This window comes from Passer montanus, unplaced genomic scaffold, assembly GCF_014805655.1.
Source record: "Passer montanus isolate IOZ18808 unplaced genomic scaffold, ASM1480565v1 scaffold53, whole genome shotgun sequence".
Classification (NCBI taxonomy): domain Eukaryota; kingdom Metazoa; phylum Chordata; class Aves; order Passeriformes; family Passeridae; genus Passer; species Passer montanus.
In genome coordinates, this window is record NW_024370263.1 from 4,343,579 (window position 1) to 4,364,728 (window position 21,150).

Genomic DNA, 21,150 nt, shown 5'->3' on the forward strand with positions numbered 1-21,150 from the left:
GACTTAACCACTTGTTATTGAGCAGCCCACTGCTCCCAGCTCTGTAATCTGGACTGGGTCAGGCTGGAATTAGTGACAGGACTTTGGGTTTTGCAGTAAAGGCCCTCCAGAAGGAAAGGGAAGCTTTAAAACCCCTCAGTTATTAAATGCTCTCAACAGCGGCGGGGTCGCTCGCTGACCTTGTTTTGGGTGATGTACAGGAAAGACAAAAACCCACACATGTAACAAGAGGAGCTGCTGTTTTTATGTTCTTTGAATATAAAAATGTCTTTTGTGAACGGGAAGAAATAGACACAACCAAGTGGCTTTTTATACACCCCTGGAATGTTCCCAGGGAACGAAAAACTGCCAAAAAAGGAAGAAAGCCCAGGCAGAGCTTTACCCACCCCCGGGTCGTCCTCCTTGGGCTGGGTCTAAAATAGAGAGTGGTGGAGTTGTTGGACATCAGCAGTGGGTGGTTTGTGAAGAGCAAAAATGAGAATTGTAACACTGCTTTTTTTTTTTTTTACTTACATCCTTTTTTTGATAGGAAAAGGAAAGATTACTGACAGGAGCCCATCCAGGGAGAGCCCCTGCAGCCTGTCCCCTCCCAGCACTGCTCCAGCTCTCACCCTTCCCATGGGGGGACAAGGTGTAGGTGACACAAAACTGCTTCCAGGATGCTGCAGCAGCCTCCTCTCCTTGAAATTTTGGTACTTCAAGGAAACTACCTCCCACCTTCCTAATCATCACCTATGAATTCCTGTAGAGTTCAACCAAAGTATTTTGATTTTCTTCCAGGTTGCATCAGTTTTTGGGGTAACAGAACAACTCAAGATGGGTTTCAAAAGGAACAAAGCTCCAGTATTAGAGACTTTAAACAATCCAGAAAAAGAGAAGGTGTGGTTTTCAGTGGGCAGGAGACAGATCTGTCATGGGCAGAACTGAAAACAACTGGTGAACTGTGACAAGCCAAACCATAAATTCATCTGCACATGTTTATAAAATATTTATCTTCTCTCCCTTGCACTTCATTTCCAAGATATTTTAGGAGTCAGCTCATGATTTTCTTCAACAAATCCTTCTCCACCCACATATCTCAGTCTCATATAAATGCATCTTTCTATGGAGACCATTAGAGAGATTTTCCTCCCTAAAGACAAAAAAAAACCCAAACCCCAGACTTTAATATAAAATAAATAAATAATATGTTGAGAGACTTCAAAGTAACTCCTGCCTACACCAGTTCTAGTAGTAGCAGTGCTCTGTTCTAACTCCCCAAAGCAGAAGTTTGGGTTATAACCCAAAGCTGCACTAAAGCTGCTCCATCTGCAGCTGAAGGTGCAGATCCTCCAGCCCCACAGCACAACTGCAGTTCCTTTATTTGGAGGATGAGTCCCAGCACACATTCCTCAGGTTTTCATTCCCAACACTCTTATCAGTCTGGATGACTCAATCAGGAATCCAGGCTTGTGACTGAGCGTCAGCTCTGATGGCATCACACAATTTATGGAAACACCTCCCGAGCTCTGTGGCTGCCCCTGGATGTGCAGGAATGGCACTGACAGGAAACAGGCCACGTCCAACCACAGGTACCAGCCCAGAGAGGGTTTGATTGCTCAGTGCTCACACCAGTCCCTTCACCTGCATTCCAGGTCCAAAGGAAAAGATCCTACAAGAGCCCAAGGCCCTGAGCCTGCTGCAGGCTCTGAGATTTGCAGCTGAGTCAGTGAGAGAAACCTCTCGCTGTCCAAAGCACAAAGCTTTATTTTTAAAGCTACTCTGTGCTGCAGAAGGGCTAAAAGAGAGGGAAGTACCAGCCATAGTAAAATCACAGATGATGACAGTCCAGCAGTGATGCTTGAATCTTTGTAAAAGCATTACTCTATTTTTTAATCAATACAAATTTAAAATAGCTGAACAATATGATCTAGATGAGTGTTAAATCTCCAAAGTATCATCCTTTGCAATTTCAAACACCAATCCCATATTATCACTTGTATTTTGCAATGGATGATTTCAAAGTCATCCTATGTAATGTTCTAAAAGCCTAATTGCAAGCAGATTCTCTAGAATATACTCACAAAGAAATGGCTTCTCCAGAGGTAAATTTTACTACTGCACCTTAATTCCATTTGAAATTGTGTTTATCCATAGGAACCTAGCTCATCAGCTGTCCTGGAAAATGCCATTCAAGCAGTTTACTATCACAGACATACATGGAATAATACAACAAATTGATCCTTGTAAACTTGTTTGGCAAATATAAAGGGGTATCAATATCAGTTCTTCACTGCTTTAGTGGTGAATGTGAATCAAAAGGAATAGTTTATTCTCCAACAAGGCTTGTCACTTTGAGCACTCAGTCTCACTAGGACAATACCAATATACCCTCACTGACCAGCAATATGGACTGACTGGAGAACATATTTTGTCACTAAGCCACCAGGAAAAAACAAGTAACTTCCCAACTACATAAACCAGAAACCATTCAAAGCAAACAGCAGCACGATGTCACATTTCCATCTCACCCTCTTTCCAGCTGCACCAAGGGAAATAGAGACTGCGTTGGGATTTCTGGGAAAGAGGTGATTTAACTGTGGCTCCGTGGCTCTTTCCTGACCCCTCGTGTCTGTCCACCTCACACAGCTCGGATGTGTCTCCAGCAGAGGGGAGTGTTGGAACGCGCTGATGGAACCGTGACTCCGCACCCAAAATCTCTGTTTTCTCCAAGGAAAACAAAGACATAGCCTTGGTGCAGAAGACACAGTTTGGTTTTACATAACCTTCTGCAGTACCTCCGTGAGACTTGGAAAAACATCAGTGTGGTGAGTTTTCCACCTCCCAAATGCAAGTCAAAGCCCGTTCCAGGCACTCACTCACACTTTGCACCCAGGAGGAGCAGGCTGCCCTTTGGCTCCCATGGCACTGCTCAACAATCACACCCCAGGAGCCTTTCCAAAGCAACACAAAGGAGCAAAGCACTCGGATCCTACTGAATTCCACACAGGTCAGCATTCTCTTTTCATGGAGCTGAGTCTCCCTTTCCCACCTTCCCTTCTTGTCTCAGGCTGCACTTGGTGAAGCTGAAGGATTACTCTGAGTAACCTCCCAATCAACAAAGAAGTTGCAGAACAGCAGCTGTATTTATCTGATACAGCACCTGAACAGTTCAGTTACCCCAGCACAACTTCCAACAGCCCTTCTGTCCCACATTTCCTAGCTGGTCAACACCACCTTTACATATTTTCACTATAAGCTGATGGCACATAACTTTTAGGGGTTGGATAAATGCCCATTCTGTCAATAACCCAAATTCCTTAAGATGAACCATGCTAAGAATGGGAAAGAAAAAAGGGACAACAGCCCTTGGATACCTTCCATGAAGCTTAAAGACTAGAACTAAAGAACAATCTGAGCCCATTTCCAGAACTCCAATTAGGAAACTTGTTTATAAAATCCTTATAGGTTTAGGTGCTCTCTTTTTCTTTGCTAGAAGGGAAGTAAATACTGAATTTCTTTTACTTTTTTATATTTTTGTGTGCTTTCTGCTAAAGAGCTGCAAACAGCCGAGTGAGCCATGACAGAACAGGGCAGTGCAGCACCTCACTGCAGAGTGTGCTGGCACAAACAGGACAGGGGAGTTGTGACCTTGGGACAGTCCATGGGACAACATCCTTCAGTCTCCACTTTCCAAACCCTTTATTTCCCTCAGGAAACGTTGATATTTCATTTATTACACATATTTTGGAACATCCAGACTTTGTTTCGTAGTTCAGAACAACAGCTGGATGTAGGATGCTATTTCACTACATAAAATTTTTTTGAGGGCTAAAGTCAGGACATCCTTCTGAAACTGAGGAGAACAGCACCCAACAACATCAAGCAGGAATTCACCTCGACAATTTGTGTGTTAGACACAAATCAAACCATCCAAAATGTCAGCTGTGATCTTTCCCAAAAACACTTCTCTGTGTGTTGCTGACAGAAAGACAATTAAACCCAACATTTCTCAGGCTGGGACACAGCTCTATTTGTCTGCACAAGCTGAGAAGACAACAAAAACTGTAATGCTCTAGAGCCATCTTGAGTTCAGGATGAAAATTCTTCACTCAGAAAGTAAAGTGAACAAGCTGCAAGGCTGAGGCTTAGTGCTGGAAGCTTTGGCAGGGAGCACTGGGGTGGGATCCCAGGGAGGGGCAGCCTCACCACTTCAACCCCCAGCAAATGCTTCTCTGCTTGGCACACACATCCTTCCAGCACTGCCCTTTGCAAACAGGAAAACAGAGCTGCAGCTCCCTGATCCCACCCAAACTCCTCCTCCAGGGTCACGTACCATCCCAAAATCTGCTCTTCTCTCCTTGTAGAAACTGTGGTGGCTCCTCTGTGTAGACACTGAGGAAAAGTCTGTTCCCTCTATTTTGTCTGAGCTCTGCTTGCTCCACTCTTTCCTGGGAGCCTGTAAAATACAGATATGAATGTGATTAAATACACATGCATATGCACATACATATATACATGTTTTATATAGATATATATGTTAAAAATGCCTTTTGGGAAAAAAAAAACCAAAACCGGAGGAAACTCAAGGCTGAAAACACAAAATGGAAAAACATGATAGCCATGAACATCCTACACTTTAATCACAGAATTACAGGACCATTAAGGTCTTTTCCAACCAAATCCAACCTCTGGGTTTCATTCACATGTCACTGTGTGAAGGGAATCTCTTGCTTTCACCCAGGTCAGGAAAGCAGTGGAGTTTTAGACAAATGAAGGCCATTCACCCAGTAAAAATAAAAATAAAATTTGCTTCCTTTAGATAAAGACAGAAAACAAAGAGAGGTCCAAAAAGATCACTGCTGACAACTCATAAAATAAACCCAAATTACTTCTTTTCAAGTAAATATAAAATTGCAGAGTTAACAATTTAAATTCCCAGGTTCACAGCATCACAAAAATAATAACCACACTTTTTAAAGCTTTTTCAAGCTCTCCACAAAAACATCAGTAAGTATTTCTAGACTTGAAGCAAAAATGAGGTCAGCTAGTGCAATGGCCATTGCTCAAGAAAAGAGAACTCAAAAAGAAATTAATTCCAGTGAAAAGTATGAATCTGCTGCATTGCTGCAGAGCACTGAGAAGTGCTACAAGGACACAAAATCTTAATAAAGTTCAGTTACAGTTATATGACACACTTGGCTACCATTTGAAAATACCTTTTTATCCTCATGGAAGAATGGATCTGACTGAGCTGACACCTTGTGTTTCCACGAGTTATCCACAGTTTCCAAGGGGAAGCTGGGCCGGGATCGATGCAGGTCCTTCCTCGCCCTCATCTCCTGCAGGAGGGGCAGGCTGTCCCTCCCTTGGCGGCATTTCTCCGAGTAGGATCGCCTGAGATCCGCGGGGACAGTCCCAAACCCAGACATGTAGCCCTTCCAATCACTCTTACTTTTGAAGGAGTCTCCCTCACCCATTTTATTTGAGCTGTCTTTGCTTCTCAGTGTAGAGCTCCTCACTATGTTTTTGCTCCAATCGCCCTCTGGAGACACCTCCAGGAACTGTTCTTTTGTCACCAACTTCTTCTGCAAGACCCCATCATCAGCCTTCAGGGACAACTTGGAGGCCAGATTGACTTCCAGCCTCTGCTCTGTACTCACTGCATTTATGGGCTGCACCTTTTCAATTACAAATTTTGCACCCTGATTTCTGGAGGTCAAGTTCACTTCCTCGTCCTCATCAACAATGAAAGTTTTCTTCCTAGCAAATTCCACAGGTGAATTTACAAATTTCTCTGGAAAAATGCTGCTGGGGCTTCCCCAGTAAGGAGGGCTGACCTTTCTGTCCTTGGACTTCTGCTTATCAAATTCAGGGCTCCGTAATTCCAGCTTCTCTTTGCTCTTTTCATTTAGGATTAGTTTCTCTGGCCTGTGCTGCTCTTCTGCACGTTCACCTGGTTTGTTATTAACTGAATAGTGGTCTGATCCACTCTTCCACTCATTCCAGCTGTAGGTAAGAGTCATTCTCTCCGACACATTTCTTTTGTTCTTTGATCTCTCCCTACTCAGCGAGCCAAGATCTTCAGAAAGCTTCTCCTGAACTTTACTGGCCCTTGCCGATTCTTCTTTATATTCTGCCATAAGCGCATCAATATCGAGAATCTGGGATCTGTACCCATCCTCAGCTTTCCTTCCAGGCAGATCAGAATTATTGTCACTCCTTTTCTGGGGGCACAGCTCACTGTCCTTACGCACCTGCGCGGAACGCGGCGGGGACCGGGGCTCGTGGTAAGAGGAGATTTTCCTTCTGCCACTCTTGAGATCAGCTTGAGCTGCACTTTCCAGATCATGTTTTAACAGGAAAGCATCAACATCTATAATTTTCTCTTTAGAATGATCCAGACCTTTTTCGTGATGCTGTTGATTATCTTTCCTAGACGCAGGAAAATTACCAAATGCAACATCTTTGGAGGAAACAGCATCTTTTTCATCTTCTTTGACCCAATCCTTGCTCATACGTGCTTCCCAGGAGTCTTCTCTACAAGTTGAACTTGTCACATTTTTATTTGGTTGCTGCAATAAAGGTTTGGACCTTCCAGGAAAAACAGGGTCCAGATTAATTGCTGCTGCCTCGCTTGAACTAGAGACCGTATTAATTTCACTTGCACTGGGAGCACCAACAAAGCTTTTCTCTTTTTTGATACCAGGAATCTGATAAGTCACTGCAAAATAAGTTGCCTTTGGCTCAAAGACAGAACTCTGATGTTTCATGTAATCATCAGGACTGCCAAGAACAGCTTGGTTAGCCTCACTCCCCTCCACGCCATCTTTGATATTTTTGCTTTTCTTTTTAAGTAAATTTTCATTCAATTGCAATGAATCTGCCCGGCTCAGCTTCTTGATATTTTCAGGAGTGAGCCACACAACTTCTTCCACCTTGAGTGACTCCTGAGGCAAGGTCCTCCTCCTCCACCTTTCAGAGATCTTCAAGTCAGAAACGCTACTTTTGCTTCTCCTGACTTTGTCTTCTGGATCTGCTCCTCGGAGTTTCTCGTTGTTTTCAGGAGCTGTACAAGCCAAGCTGAAGTCTTGCTCTTTGCAGTTTAACTCCAGACTTTTCCTCAACCCAAAGGCCCCAGATTCCTCTTTAGTAACATTCAGTCCTTTTGTATCAGGGGGGTGGCTACTGGAGGATTTAAAATACTGCCCACTTGCAAGCACTGAAGCCTGAGCCCCGTGTTTGTGGACACTTGTGGAAATCACTTCACGATCCAAGTTGGTTCGGAATTCATGGATGTCTGTCCCACCTGCCCTGAAACTCCTTTTCTCAGAAGAGCATTTCACAACATTAATCCTCTCTGATTTCTCTATAGAAGACACTTCACTCTTATCACCTTTAATTTCAGCATGTAGCTTGCTGACTTTTTCACTCATTCCCAAACCTTTACTTTTGTTTGTGGAATAAGGTGATTTCTCAGCTATGAACAGTGGCTCAGGATCAGTTTTATCAGAGTCTCTTTTCTGTTCAGGTAAAGTGCATTCACTGGAGAGAAAACCAGCAGGTTCTCTCAACGCAGCCTTGCTTGTGAGAACTTTTGCCTCTCTGGCTTCTGAAGTAACATTATCTTCTTTCAAGTAAAGAGTGTGACTACTTGTCTTAACTGACTGCCCTGTAGGTACAACATCCTCATCAGTTTTATTCTCTTTCACAGATGATTTTCTAGTTCTGAGTGTCATGGCCTTTTTCTCAGGAGCCATTGCGATGGCTTCACTAAGAGCCCTCTCACCACAAGTCTGAAAGATTTCATACCTGGGCTCTATTCTTTGGTAAATTTGAGAATCTTCTACATTTTTGGGAGTGGGTTTTTCACTCTTCTCAACCAAAGATTTTTCTAAGACAACTCCTGGACTCATTTTCTTGTCTTCACTTGAAGGAGCTGGTTTTGGACTTTTCTCTACATGTGCTGGATGTTTTGATGGATCAGGCTTGTGATGCTCCTTTGCAGTGGTTCTTTCCTCCCCTTCTCCCATCCACGAGCGTCTGCTGTGCCCTGAAACCACCAGGTCCTGCTTTGCCTCAGGCTCCTGGGTCCTTTTTGGTGCAGGATCAGCTCCACAATGCTCAGCAACAACGTTGTGCTTCTGCACATTGTGCTCAAACACGGTGGCCCGCACAGTTTTAATGAAGGGCTTTTCCAGAAGAGCTGGGTTTAATTTCTTTTCAAAGTTGCTCGTGAATGAGACAGAACTCTCACTCTGCTGTGAGAAATGTTGACCATCTCCAAGGAAGCTGCCTTTCCTCTCCACCTGATCAGGTTTATTGGTTATCTTTAAAACCTGCCGGGATTTCCAAGGCTTCCCAGGAGAAAATGCCTCAGTGACATCTGTGCCATGGGTGAGCTTCAGCTCCTTGCTCTGGAACAATAAAATCCAACAGTTATCTTGAGTTTCTTTTAAAAATGTCCAATAACATTTATTTTAAAACTTATTTGCACCTACTTTGTGCAACAGAGCCTGTACAAGTCAAAGACATCCACATTCCCTGAACACGAACTCCACTGAGACCAAGGTAACCTAAGGGAATGTGTAGCTCCAGCTCCTGAATCTTGATTTTAACAGAATTATCTCTTTAATAGCCAGTTACATGGTCAAACTTCAAGGAACACGAAGATCTGAGTAAATATCACAGCTGGAGCTGCTCAGCTATGAGAAATATTAAGCTGAGCCGAAGTAAGAAAGGAAAGATGGAAATTAATATTTATTACCAATGCTTCACTATGATCTACTTACAGGAAATACAAGCAGCATCCTAAAGGTGGTATTTTTAATGGCACTTGCTGAAAAAGCACAGCATGCAAATAATAAAGGGAATCAGAATACTAGAGGTCTTATAGGAGTTCAATATTTTATTCAGGTTTTAAAATTTAAAACTCAGAGTTGACTTAAGATTGTCTTTCAAAAAAGCTAAAGAACATCAGAAAATTAACACTAAAGGTAATCTCCATTTATAAATGGAGATTTTAAGGTCTGAGCTATATTCTTCAACTAATTTCTTTAATCCTATTTTATTGTCACATTCTGAAAACAGCACTTCCATTAATGAAAGATTTTCCTTTTAAAACAAATTGCTCTCCTTGAAAATAACACTGAACTACAGAAACTTTGTACCTGTAGCTTTTCCTTACCACATATTCCTATCTTGGACAGGAAAAAAGCCATAAGAGCTCACTACAAACACCCTTAAACTACATTAAATCTCCTCTATGAAGCACTGTCACCAGAGAAGTTCTGTTTTGCAACACTGAAATGTTGCTTAGAAACAGACAGAGCCTAAAGCTTCCACAGCAAATCCCCATTTTCCCTGGAACACTTTGTTGTCTAAACTGCTCAGGTAAATGATGTTGAGGAGACCGACCAAGGTCCAGGCCGAGATTTATCAGGAGCTGAGAAATGGATGCAGGAAAGCACAATCTGAATGCTGTGCTTGGAGAAAATAAAGAATAATCACTGCACAAACCCACCACAGCCACAGGCAGTTCACTGGGGTTTGATGCATCAGAAATCCCTTAAAAACAGAGCACAAAATATTCTTCCCTCTCTACCACTCCTACACTGAACAGTGTGCACACAGAGCTTGACAACCTCAGCTGACACAACACTCCTGAACTCTTCTCCGCACATCCCAAAGACAAACTCACACCAGCAGATCCACTGGGGTTGTGTCAGCCCTAATAATCTCCACACCCATTAAAAATCACTGATTGATAAAGCCACACACACCAGGACCTTGCAGAGCCAGCTGGAGCCTCCAGCTGCTGCCAGTTCCTTACTTTTGGATTTTCCTGCAGGTCGTGGATCGAGTCAGCTCCAGCCTCCCCAGGTTTCTCAGGCTTTGCTTCACCCCCTGATGTTGGACTTGAAAACCTAAAACAAAAAAAACTGGTGTTATTTCTTTAGTCCAGCTGGTCAGTGAGCAGGGTGGCTTCCTACCAAAGCAGGCTGGTAGAAATTATCCATCAAATTACATTCCCTAAAGGAGAAATATCACTATTTCATAGTAAATTACTGTATTTGGTGGTTAAATTGTATCTAGACCAAAGGAATTTCCAAAATATTAATACAGTAATTATTAATATTAATATGACAATATTAGTTATTGTTACTATAAATAATATTGTTAATTATGCATCTTAATTAATAGAGGATTTAGATATGCATAACAAGCTGTAATATCTCTCACTGACAGTTACATTTACGTGCAAAGGTCACAATATTGATAGCTTCATTTTTTTCAGCTGTTGTCAGAATATATTTAATTTTCTCTCGTTCCCATTAAAAAAGGCAGGAAAGGAGCTTAAGAAAAATACTAAAAAAAAATCACATTAAGTGGAAGCAAAATGATCAAGCTTTTTTTACTGGACTGAGAGAGCAAGTACTGAACAACATGAAGCCAAGAGGATTAAAGAGAATTTCTCTGTAACCTACATCTTGGTTAAGTCTGCAGAGAGTGGCCGTGACTGCAGGGACCGGCGCAGATTTCCTCCCTTAACCTCAGGATTTTCTGTTGTCAGCTCCTTGATCCTCTGCTGGATGGTCACACACCTGTTTTCCTTCTCAGCAGCAGCTGGGAGAATCTCTGTATCCACTGTGGCACTGGGATTTTCCAAAGTAAACAAACTAATGTGTTTTTTAACACTACCTCTAAAAATATTATTCTCTTTTTCTGAGGAAGCTGCAGGACTTTCACAGCCCAGGAACGTGTAAGTTTCCTTCTGATCTGCTCTTTCCCCCCCCTTGTTAGTTCTGCTTTCACTGGTTGTTTCAGGGCTTCTCTCAGGACCCTGCAAGTTAATAATTATTTCTGGTTTTGTCTCAATTTGTTCATTTTTAGATTTAAGTTTGGTTTCCCAGGTGTATTTCCCATTATTTAGGATGCCAATGTCCTGACTACTGCATTTCAGATTTGTTTTAGAAGAATTGCTTTTATTCAATTCAGTTTCTTCATGTTTTGGCCCCGTTTCAGACTGATCATGACTACCCACATCAGTAAAAGCAATTACAGATACATTCTCCTTGCTTTCGTGGGATGAACCAGCCTTCTTGCAAGAAGAAAGATCTTTATGCTCAAATTTAGCTGTCAGGTCCATGGACAAAGGTCTTGGTTTTCTAACCCCAGATTTCTCCACAGGAGATTTTTCCTCGGAAGCTTCCACAGCGTGATGCTTTTGATCTCGTAATGATTCCAGAAAAATAGCAGACACCGGTCTATGTTTTGCCCTTTGCTGGACATCAACAGAGAAATCAGCTTTACTGTTGAGATTATTTGCATCATCATTGTTCTTCTCCCGTGGATGAACTTCACGAGCATCTTTCTTGTCACTGGTTTTGAGGGAGTTCCAGGATTCTGGTCTGAGAGTGGAGGAGAACGACACATGCCTATGGAGAGCCCCATCAGGACTCCTGGCTGTGTCTGCTGCTTTCCCAGAGCCCTGCAGGTCCTTGCTTTGCAGAGCAGTGAATCCCCTGCGCTCCGGAGCTTTTTTCTCCTGGGCCAGGCTGACCTTGGTCTGCTCGGGGCCCCCTGGCTCAAACAGAATGACTGTGTTGGCACTGGGCCCCGTGTAGAAAGTCACGTTTGTCACCAGGTCACTGCCAGCCTGATTTTCGGTGCCAATGGCTTTCTGATCCACTAAGGGAGGGACACTGCCACTCAACACCCTCACAGACGACGTTTCCTCAGTGGTCTTTCTCACCATGCTGCTGGATCTGAAGGCTGGCACGGGCGGTTTGACGTTTGCAAAAGTATCCGAGGATTTCTCTTTACAAAAAGGCTTCGGGAAAAGTCTCGGCCTTGATCCCAGCGAGGGCATCGTTGCAGATCTCAAGGAATTCCCAAATTTCTTGTTCTCTTCGAGAGTCAGGGATGCTGAGGCCTCCTTTGCCTTGTTGCTGGCATCTGAAAGCACACTGACATACACACGCTGTGCCTTCTCCTCAGCCCTGAGCTCAGCCAGGTCAGGGACTGCCGTCAAAGACGCCAAAGTAGAATTTATTTCTACTCTTGTTGCCATAGTTGGAATTACACATTCAACAGAACTGAAAAACTCCAGCAAGGAAAAAGAATCTGCAAAAAAAAAGGAGAGAAAAATGCAAGTATTGATGTAGAGTCAGCATGAACATCAAATAACATCATTCTCACATAAATTCACAAGGAAGCAAACTCAGATTAAGGTGCCTTTCAGATATGCTGATCCCAGAGGATATCACACTGAAAGACACAGTGTTCCTTCTCTAAAAAACAAGAAACACCATCATTTACTAGCTTGGCCCAACAACCAAATACAATGGAAATAAACATATCCTACAAATTTCCAGGCTCCCACTTACCATAATTTGCCGCTGCATCCAATCCATAGGGCCTGAATCTTTTCTCATAGTGACAACACAAGCTTTGTCACCAAGGGCACATTAAGGACAGGGAATGTGATCACTCCAGAGACACTGCCCAGACCTCACCTGCAAATAAGCAAAATATTCCAATTCAGGTGCGGCACATACCCAGACAATGCCATGTGGGACAAAAATCCAGAGCACTCTAAGGAGAAAAAGCTGGTACCCAAGCAAAAATGACCTCATGCAACTGTAAAAAGCAGAAGAATGTTTATTTTTCAAACAGCCATTAAAGAATCTACAAGAAATTACCACTTAAAGGTGCAACTGAAAGGTGAAGGGGGAATAACTCAAACTGCACAACAGACACAACAAATCTGAACAGTTAAAACCACATTTAGGTAAGACTGTTTGCATATTCAAGTGCTGTCAATCACTGGTTAAACACAGAGCTTTGCATTACTGTAATCTCAATTACTGTAATTTACTTTCTATTGTAAAGCTCTTTTCTGGGGCAGCAGTCTGTGAAGTGCCACCTGAGCAGCTGACCTGCAAACGGCTGATTTTCCATCAAAATGGAACTTTTACCATGACAAAGCAGTTTTGTATCTGGCTAGCAAAGGCAGGAGAAGAGCTTTGGCTTTAATTATATTCTTACTGCAGAGAAGTGGGAAAACCAGCAGTAATTAGAATTTCAGCTACAAGAAGTAACCTGAATCTTTCCTTACAGAAGTATATTTAAACTCGTAGCAGATGCAGGCAGCTATGTAAGGTTAGATTATTTTTTTCCTTCAAAAGCTGTCATACTCTTCATTTTTAGAAAACTCACACTGTACTTCATAACCAGGGGCCCAAATTTGTGTTGCCACCCTCTTGTCTCTTTTGGGCAGCCTCTGAAGGGGCAGTTTTGGACTCCACTCACTGGACCCTATATTGGTGTGAATTTACCATGCAAATAAACTTATTTGTAGATTCTGTGGAATATGGAGCTTCCTGCTTGTGATTATTTAAAAAACCCAACCAGAATCTTGCCGTCCTGAGTCTGCAGTCTGGAGAAGGGGTTATTTCACCTTCAGTTTCCCTTGACCAGACTTAGCCCACACTGGCACTGAAGTTGCAGAGATTTATTTTTGTCCCTGCTTGTGCTCCCTCTCTCAGGCAGGAGAATGAACTCCCCTCACCTTGTCCGTTCCCTTTCATCTTCCAATCCACTTGGAGTTCTGTCTCAACCACTTATCCTTGATGCCATCTCCCTCCTCCCAAGTCCATGACCTCCTCTTTCCAAAATAGCCACTAACCCAATCAGCTTATCCACATCAATCTGCCCCTTCCACCATCTCACACATCTCCATGAAATCTTCCTCCCTCTCCCACTCCTTGCTCTAAGAAACACCATCAAAATCCGATTAAAATGCTCTCACATTCCAAGGATGCAAAGGTTTGGGAGGTGCTGTAAAAGGAAACTTGTTGGAATGAGGCTGATGCTCACAGGCAAAATTGCAAAGGGAAAAATTCAGCTGTGAAAACAGCATCGGTCTTGCAGTAGCTGAGAATAAATTCTCTCCTATCATTCTGTAGTCCCTGTTTCTCTGGAAAAGAAGAAGGGGGCAGAGAGCTTCTTAAATGGACTAAAACTTGATCCTCAATGGAACGCAGGGCAGTGAATTTATAATGTGGGACCTAATCCCTGGTAACAGAGTACAACTTGCTTCTCCAGCCAATATTCCTAACACAAAATTTACCCCTTTCTTAGTTTCATTATATTCCAGCATTACAGGATCCTATTTTCCCCTACATAACCTACCCAAGTCAGTTTTCATGTTTTAAATTCAGATACTTGCTTCTCCAGCCAATACTCCTAACACAAAATTTACCCCTTCCTCAGTTTCATTATACTCCAGCTTTACAGGACTCCATGTTCCCCCTACATAATCTAGCCAAGTCAGTTTTCATGTTTTAAATTCAGATACCCTACAACAGATATGTGGCTCCAAACAGACAAGTATTTGAAAAAGAACAAAAATTTAGTGGAAAAATAATCACTCAACTTTGAAAATGATAAAGCTCCTTAATACAAGTACACTTGATAAAGAGGAATCATGTCATCAATGCCAAGTGTAACATACACCAGACACTGTGTCTCAGTTTTGAAACATATCTTGTTTTAGATAAACCTGTTTCTTTCTTAATAAAATACCTCTAGTCCACTTGGCAACGTACAAAATTTGGGGCAATTTATAAAGATCAACTGTAAACTGAACTGCAGGAGGATTTCAGAGGCTATTAATATTTAGTCATACTGCTGTAATCGTACTACTACAGTTGTAAATCCCTCAGCATCAGCTACACCATGTCATTGCCTCCCTTACCTCCTCTGCCCAGGGACAGTCAGCCGAGCTGGCCATGCTGCCCCTGCATGTCCCCATCCCGTGTGGCAGAGCCTCAAAGCCACCTTGTCCCTGTTTCTGGGCACCTTATCCCCATTTCTGGGCACTGTTTCTCTCCGTGCCTCCCAAGCAGTGCCCACGCTCCCCTTGGCTGTGGCAGGCGCATTCTGCACACAAATGAAATTATAAATGGCACTCAAGTGTCTCTTGAAATCCTCCTGCTTTTATCAGAAAGGCTGGCATATGAAGGCCTGGCTCTCCCCTGCTGCTTCTCTTCCTCAGCTTCCAAACACCTGCGACTGGGATGGTTTTTTTCTCCTGGGCCAAGCTGAGCCACCACAGGGTGTCACAGAGATGCAAATGCCAACACCGCTCCAGGTCCCTCCAGATCTTAATGTCCTCAGGTGCTGCCTGCATTTTTAATTAAAGATCATTACAAAAATTATCAACAATTTCCTTGTAAGAAATCAGAATGGATTATTCGCTTCTCAGGGTTATTTTTGCAGATCATTTGGGATGGGCTGCACCCCAAACACGCCCTCGCTTTGGCACTTGCCCACCCACCACACACTCAACTATTATTTACATCACTGCTAATTCCTTTAAGCCTATTAAGGCAACAGCAACAGCCTGCAGATAATTTTTCCACCATGAATCACGTGACCATTGCCAACTTCCTTGCTCAGAAACAAGAATGTTTTAAATGACACAAAGCAAAATCATCTATAATCTGGCCCCGAACCTTGCAGCAGATAAACAAGTCCATCTGTCTTCTCTAAGGGTGGAAAGCATAAAAATTCCACTAAGAAAATGTCTCTGCTATTAAAAAACCCAAACAAACAAAAAAACAAAACCAAATATGTTTATGACATGGAGATCAAGCAGAAAGCCTGGCTCCAGCAGCGAATACCCACTAAAAATACTCCACAGAAAATCACCTCATAAACACGAAGTTTTTCTTCTTTATATACAACATTATCAGCAAATCTGCTTCCAATATAAAAAATTTACTCCCTTATTGTGTAGATACAGGAAGAAGTTTGTATAACAACATATATTATCAGCTCCTGAAAACATGGCTTTGTCCATGACTGTGGCTGGGAGGTTGGGACTGGATGATCTCTAAAGACTCTTCCAGCCCAAACCAGTCTGGGATTCCATGATTCTGTACATTCCCCTGGCCCAACAAGCCACAGGAGCTCCTGGGAGCAATGACCATAAACCAAGGTTTATTTCATTTCTTCTACAAAAGGTTGCCCTACTGTCTAAAAGGATTCAGTCTTTACAAACATTTCTCTTCTCTCCTTTCTCCTTCCTGTCCCCACTGACCAAACCCTGGGGTCAGTCTGCAGCAATCCCTGCCCGTTCTCCCCAGAAATCCTCCTTCCTGCACTTGGAGAGGTGCTGATTGGATTAAATAAGAATTAACAGAGCAGATCCTATCACTTACTGTGCACGTATGAGTGTCAGTGCTGACAAGAACATAACTTACTACAGCGCAAAAAAATAACACAAAAAACCTTATTTTGAAACTTTCATAACCAAGTAGATTGTGAAACTAATTCAGTAAAAAAGTAGGCTTTTTCTATTTTTGGGTTTAAGCCTCATTCACATTATTATTTGCTGCAGTGGGATCCATCAGTAGTATTTAAGAGGACATTCAGGGTCTCTTAAAGGGAGAGATTATCAAAAATACTTTCATAATGGCTCTAATTTTTAATTTGTGAGGACAAGTTTATTCGCAAAGTAAAAACAGCTAATAAAATGCATTTAAATTATCTTTTCCACAGTAACTCAGTTCTGCTTCTCAATAAAGAAAACTAGAAGGCTGAGAATTAAAACTACATATTCCAAATCTCACAAGCCAGATAGATCTGCAAAGCACCACAGATCATTAATACTAGAATTCCAAAATATTGCAAAATTCAAAATATCCTTCCTCCATTTCCCATGTCCAAGTCTCTTGGAAACCTCTAATTCTTCTCTTTTACAAAAAGAACTAAGTGCTGTTCTTTTGGACATTATAGAGTCCAGTCCCAACCCAAGCATGACAGACTCCACTCTGACATTTCCTCCCACTACAGAAAAGATTAGCATTTTGTTAAATAAAGTGTCCAACCTATAAATAGCAGCATTTACAAGCCCTTGTAAATCTCTAATTGCTCCTGCCAGTACAATTGCATAACGATCATCACCTGCCAGAGCTTCACCCCCATGCAGCTGCACTAAAGAGCTGCAGCATTTCCAACCTCCCTTTCCATTAAGGGCTGCCACCTCAGTCCCACGGTGAGAACTTTACACTTTGTATTTTGATCTCCATGCTGCAAAGATTGGGCAGTTAAAATGGTAACAAGTTATAGAACAGCTGTTTCAGTAATTCAAGATGGGCCCATAGAGGCTGTAATATTTATTTAGTAAAGCAAAAAATTATACGTTAAATAAATTCATACTGGCCATTCCAATGTAAGATCACATTCCTGATGTAGCAGGACAATCAGCTGAGACAGGGATTCAGGAAAACACAGTGAGGGTGGGAGGCCCTGGCACAGGTTGCCCCATCCCTGGAAGTGTCCAGGGACAGGTTGGACACAACTTGGAACAACCTGGGCTAGTGGAAGCTGTCCCTGACCCTCCCAACATAAACCAGTCTGGGATTCTGTGATTAATTTATGGATTCAACAGCAAAATGCTACTGGGTGTAACCAGGAGAGAATGCACCATGATGGCTGTGGGGCAAAGGGAGTCATCCTCCAAATCTCCTTGAATTCATGAGACAGATGTGTCTGGAGAGAATGATTTGGGTAAAAAATTACATGTAATAATCTGTTTCCACAGCTGTCAGTCTGTGCAATTTTCATAACAATGTCTGTGTGTCACATATAAAACGTAACCCAACAGGATTCATGTACAAAAGATTGCTCCAGTTCTTTCTGGAAAACAGCTTCAGAATATCACCCTTTAGAAAGGAACAGTTTGCTACCACAGATTTAGTATCAAGTACCCATTTTTTGGGTATTCAGCTCCAGAAATTTCTGCACTGGGCTTTGGGGGCAATGACCACTGCTCTACAAACAATTCAGGCCAACACCCTGGTCAAGATCAACTTTGTCCAAGCCAGGTCTTGGCTGGAGATCCTCCTTTTTGTATATTGTTTTCTACTCAAGAGATCCCTCAAGAGCACAGGGACTGACAGAACACTCTTGGCATTTCCTCTGACCTGCACAACTGCCTCATCACACCCCAATTCCACAATTTCCTTCTCCCCAAGCCTCTCATTGACAGTTTCAGAGGAAACTCTCTTCCCTTTCCAGATTCACAGTAGGCTTAATTTGTTTTGAAAGTCTCTTGAGTCTCAGGTAGAAAAAAAAACCCAACCAAATGAAAATTACATTAAATGGTGGTGAATCACCATTTTTTGGTACCAGAAGCTGCATATCCTCACCCTCCTGTGTGAATCATCTTTTACCTCCAGCATTCCACACAAGGGATTCCACCCAGCTCATTACTGGGTGGGTATTTTCAGAAAGTCCAATTCTTTTGGCAGTTGAAATAGGCAATAAAAGCAAAATCCTGATTTCTGCCAGCTAAGGATGACATTCTGCAGAAAAACATGAATTATGGGATAAGGCTGAAGTGAGGCTAAAAGTGTATTTGTGCAGAAGGTGGGTATTCCCAGCAGGCCTCAGAATGCTGTTCTGTTTGCTTCTCTCATCAAACCTTTGCTTTTGTGGTCAGCTTCAACTCCTGCTAATGTTCTTTTAGGTTTCATCCTTGCAAATTATTTTAAACCACAAACAAGACCTGCAAATAACCTTCCCATGCAGTTAAGCAGGAAAAAAAAAAAGACATTCCAGAAACAACTGCATTGCGTGCCAGATAAAATATTAATGATCAGGTTTGGCTACAAGCAAGAAAAACTGACTATGGAACTGAAAAAGATTAGTAAGTCAAATTAAGGCTCTTCCAGGAAGATGTTTGGTTGTTTCAGGGAGGACTTTATTCTATCTGCAGCTCCCAAAAGTCAATGGGGTTATGTCCTAGACACAGCAGAGGGTGGGTACTTGAATCTGCAATTTGGCAAATTTCTCCTCATACCTTTTCAAAATCATCATGAAACTTCCTGCTGGCTAATTGCAACACAGTCTTCTTGTTGAAGGAAGCTTAACTTCACTTTTGACTGTATTTAAAATAAATTTTGGCTAGAGTTAAGTTTTTCTGCATGGATTCTGAAGGAATGGGTTCAATCCCTGACTCTCTTTTTGATATCTTATGCTGCACATCCTGAATATGATAGAATTAATCAAAAGCTAATTTATATATGCGTCCTTTGAGTGTATTTTCTCCACGACCTTGCTTTAAAAAGGTGAAATTTGGCTCATTATAGTTTCATAAATACATCAGGCAGCTACTGATCCCTCTGACCTCGAGCAGGCAGCACTTTCCAAAGCCCCAGAACTGAGGCAGGGCTCTGTTTCTCCAGAGGCTCCAGCTTTGGGTGGGATTGCTCGTTTGGCAAGCACAGCTGAAGGAGTGTAAGGAGATGGATGAGCCAGCTGCAGCACATTGTTTGGCAAGCACACCATGGACACAGCTGAAGGAGTGTAAGGAGATGGATGAGCCAGCTGCAGCACAGACAGAAATATGGGATTGAAAAACAACTTTGGCATTCTTCCAGTTGATACTCCCCTCCACAACACCACGCTCGGTACCACGTTCCAGCAGTAAAAGGAGCTTAGAGACCACCCACACCTGGAAATATTTACTGTAACAGTGCATATTTCTCATCCTCTTGGCAACAAGGGAAGGACAAGTGTTTGATCTCAGAGCTGACAGGACATGGATATCACCACTGGACTTTGTTTTATTTGCTGCCTTCAGAGCCACCAGCTGCTGCAAATGCTTTAAAAGCAGCAATGATATAACTGGGACATTTTCTTCCCAAAACAGTGGTGGAAGCTACTTGGACACTGACATTGGAACTCCTTGATGAGCAGAGGTGCAGTAAAAATAGCCCTGCAGCACAGCACCTTGCTGAGCCTGGCAGCCTGGTGGGGACACCAAAGCTCATGTGAACTGTGGGAGACAGGGCTTGGCTGACCTGCTGAGGAATTCAAGTCAAAGGATTGAGTGAAGCAGATCCGTGGGCTTTGGTTTATTGAAAAAATCCACCTACTTGTTACAAAAATAGGCAAGTGCCTCCACAGCACTTTGAAGACTTCAGAAATAAAGCTGACCCGTGGCCCTGTGCCCCCAGGCAGGAATCAGGGGAAGGATCTCTTCACACAAACCCAGCCTCTGAAGGTCACTGAAACACAGAAATAGCATGAGGTGAGAAGACATTTCCTGCTTGCCTTCATGCACAGCAGGTGCTTTTGTGTCAGAAGGACAAAGCCCCTAATCCTCTGATCTGCCTCCTCAAATTCTAATGGATTTCCAGCGCTGGAAAACGCATTTGTGGCCTGGCACAGTAAACCACCTTCAGAAAGTACAACCAGCTCAAGCTGTCCTGTGATTGACATGGGGTCACCAGGACGAATTTATAAATACTGAGCCTTTATACATTCATCTGAGTGCTGAAAAATTAATTAAGGTATTGCCATATGGAGAGAAAAAAAAAAGTGGCTTCATCCAGACTTTCAGAAAACCTAAGGCTACTGGCCTTGGAGCACGACCTTGAACACAACAAGAGATCACTTCAACAGTTTAATCTGGAGAAAACCTGAACCCATAAAACTGGAGGACAAAGGAAAGAGAGTGATGGGCAAGAAGACCAAAATCATGACATTAAAAACGATATATGTGTATACATAGCTATGGTGACTAACAAGTATCCGAGGGCTAAGAATTAACATTCCTTTGCTCCTGCAAAAACAAGAAAGCAGGTTTACAGTGCATTATTTTTGTACCTGTACTTTTCCTGTCAGACACATTTGGAAGCTGCACAGTCGCCAGCAAAGACTCATTCACAAAGAGCACGTGGCAGCTACTGATAAAACACTCAGAGCAGAGATGCTGCAAGAGATTACACTGCTCCTAAGCTTTCACCTGGACTAAAAGAAATCACACGATCACAGACTGGCTCAGGCTGGAAGGGACCACAGAGGGTCAGCTGGTCCCATCTTCCTGCTCAAGCAGGGTCATTTCAGAGCACATGGCACATGGTTCTGGAATAACTACACTGAGGGAGACTCCACAGCCTCCCTGGGAGATCTGGGGAAAACTGTCACTGCACATTCTTGATACGAATATTTATGTACTGCTTCAGCTCTCACAGCTCTGCTGTCAGATGTTTTCTCTGATGGCTGGTTTGCTACTTGTGATCTTGAAAAAAAATCATATGCAAAAAGCTCTGTGTTCAACAGCTTTCAATTTGGCTGCTAATGACACATTTT

The 21,150-nt window shown here is 42.7% G+C and overlaps 1 protein-coding gene across 5 annotated transcripts in view; it reads right to left on the reverse strand.

Moving 5' to 3' along the window:
• KIAA1671 (KIAA1671 ortholog) overlaps nt 1-21,150 on the reverse strand; it is a 65,312-nt gene that overhangs the window by 32,375 nt on the left and 11,787 nt on the right. For all 5 annotated transcript variants that reach the window (XR_005629292.1, XR_005629293.1, XM_039724273.1 and 2 more), the window contains exons 2-6: nt 12,369-12,497; nt 10,467-12,105; nt 9,812-9,905; nt 5,199-8,396; nt 4,316-4,438 (exon numbers count right to left, since the gene is read on the reverse strand). Coding sequence is in view for 3 of the 5 variants with exons in the window: in XM_039724273.1 (XP_039580207.1) it covers nt 4,316-4,438; nt 5,199-8,396; nt 9,812-9,905; nt 10,467-12,052 (5,001 nt within the window). In the remaining 2 variants the exon portion in view is untranslated. The remainder of the gene's footprint in view (nt 1-4,315; nt 4,439-5,198; nt 8,397-9,811; nt 9,906-10,466; nt 12,106-12,368; nt 12,498-21,150) is intronic.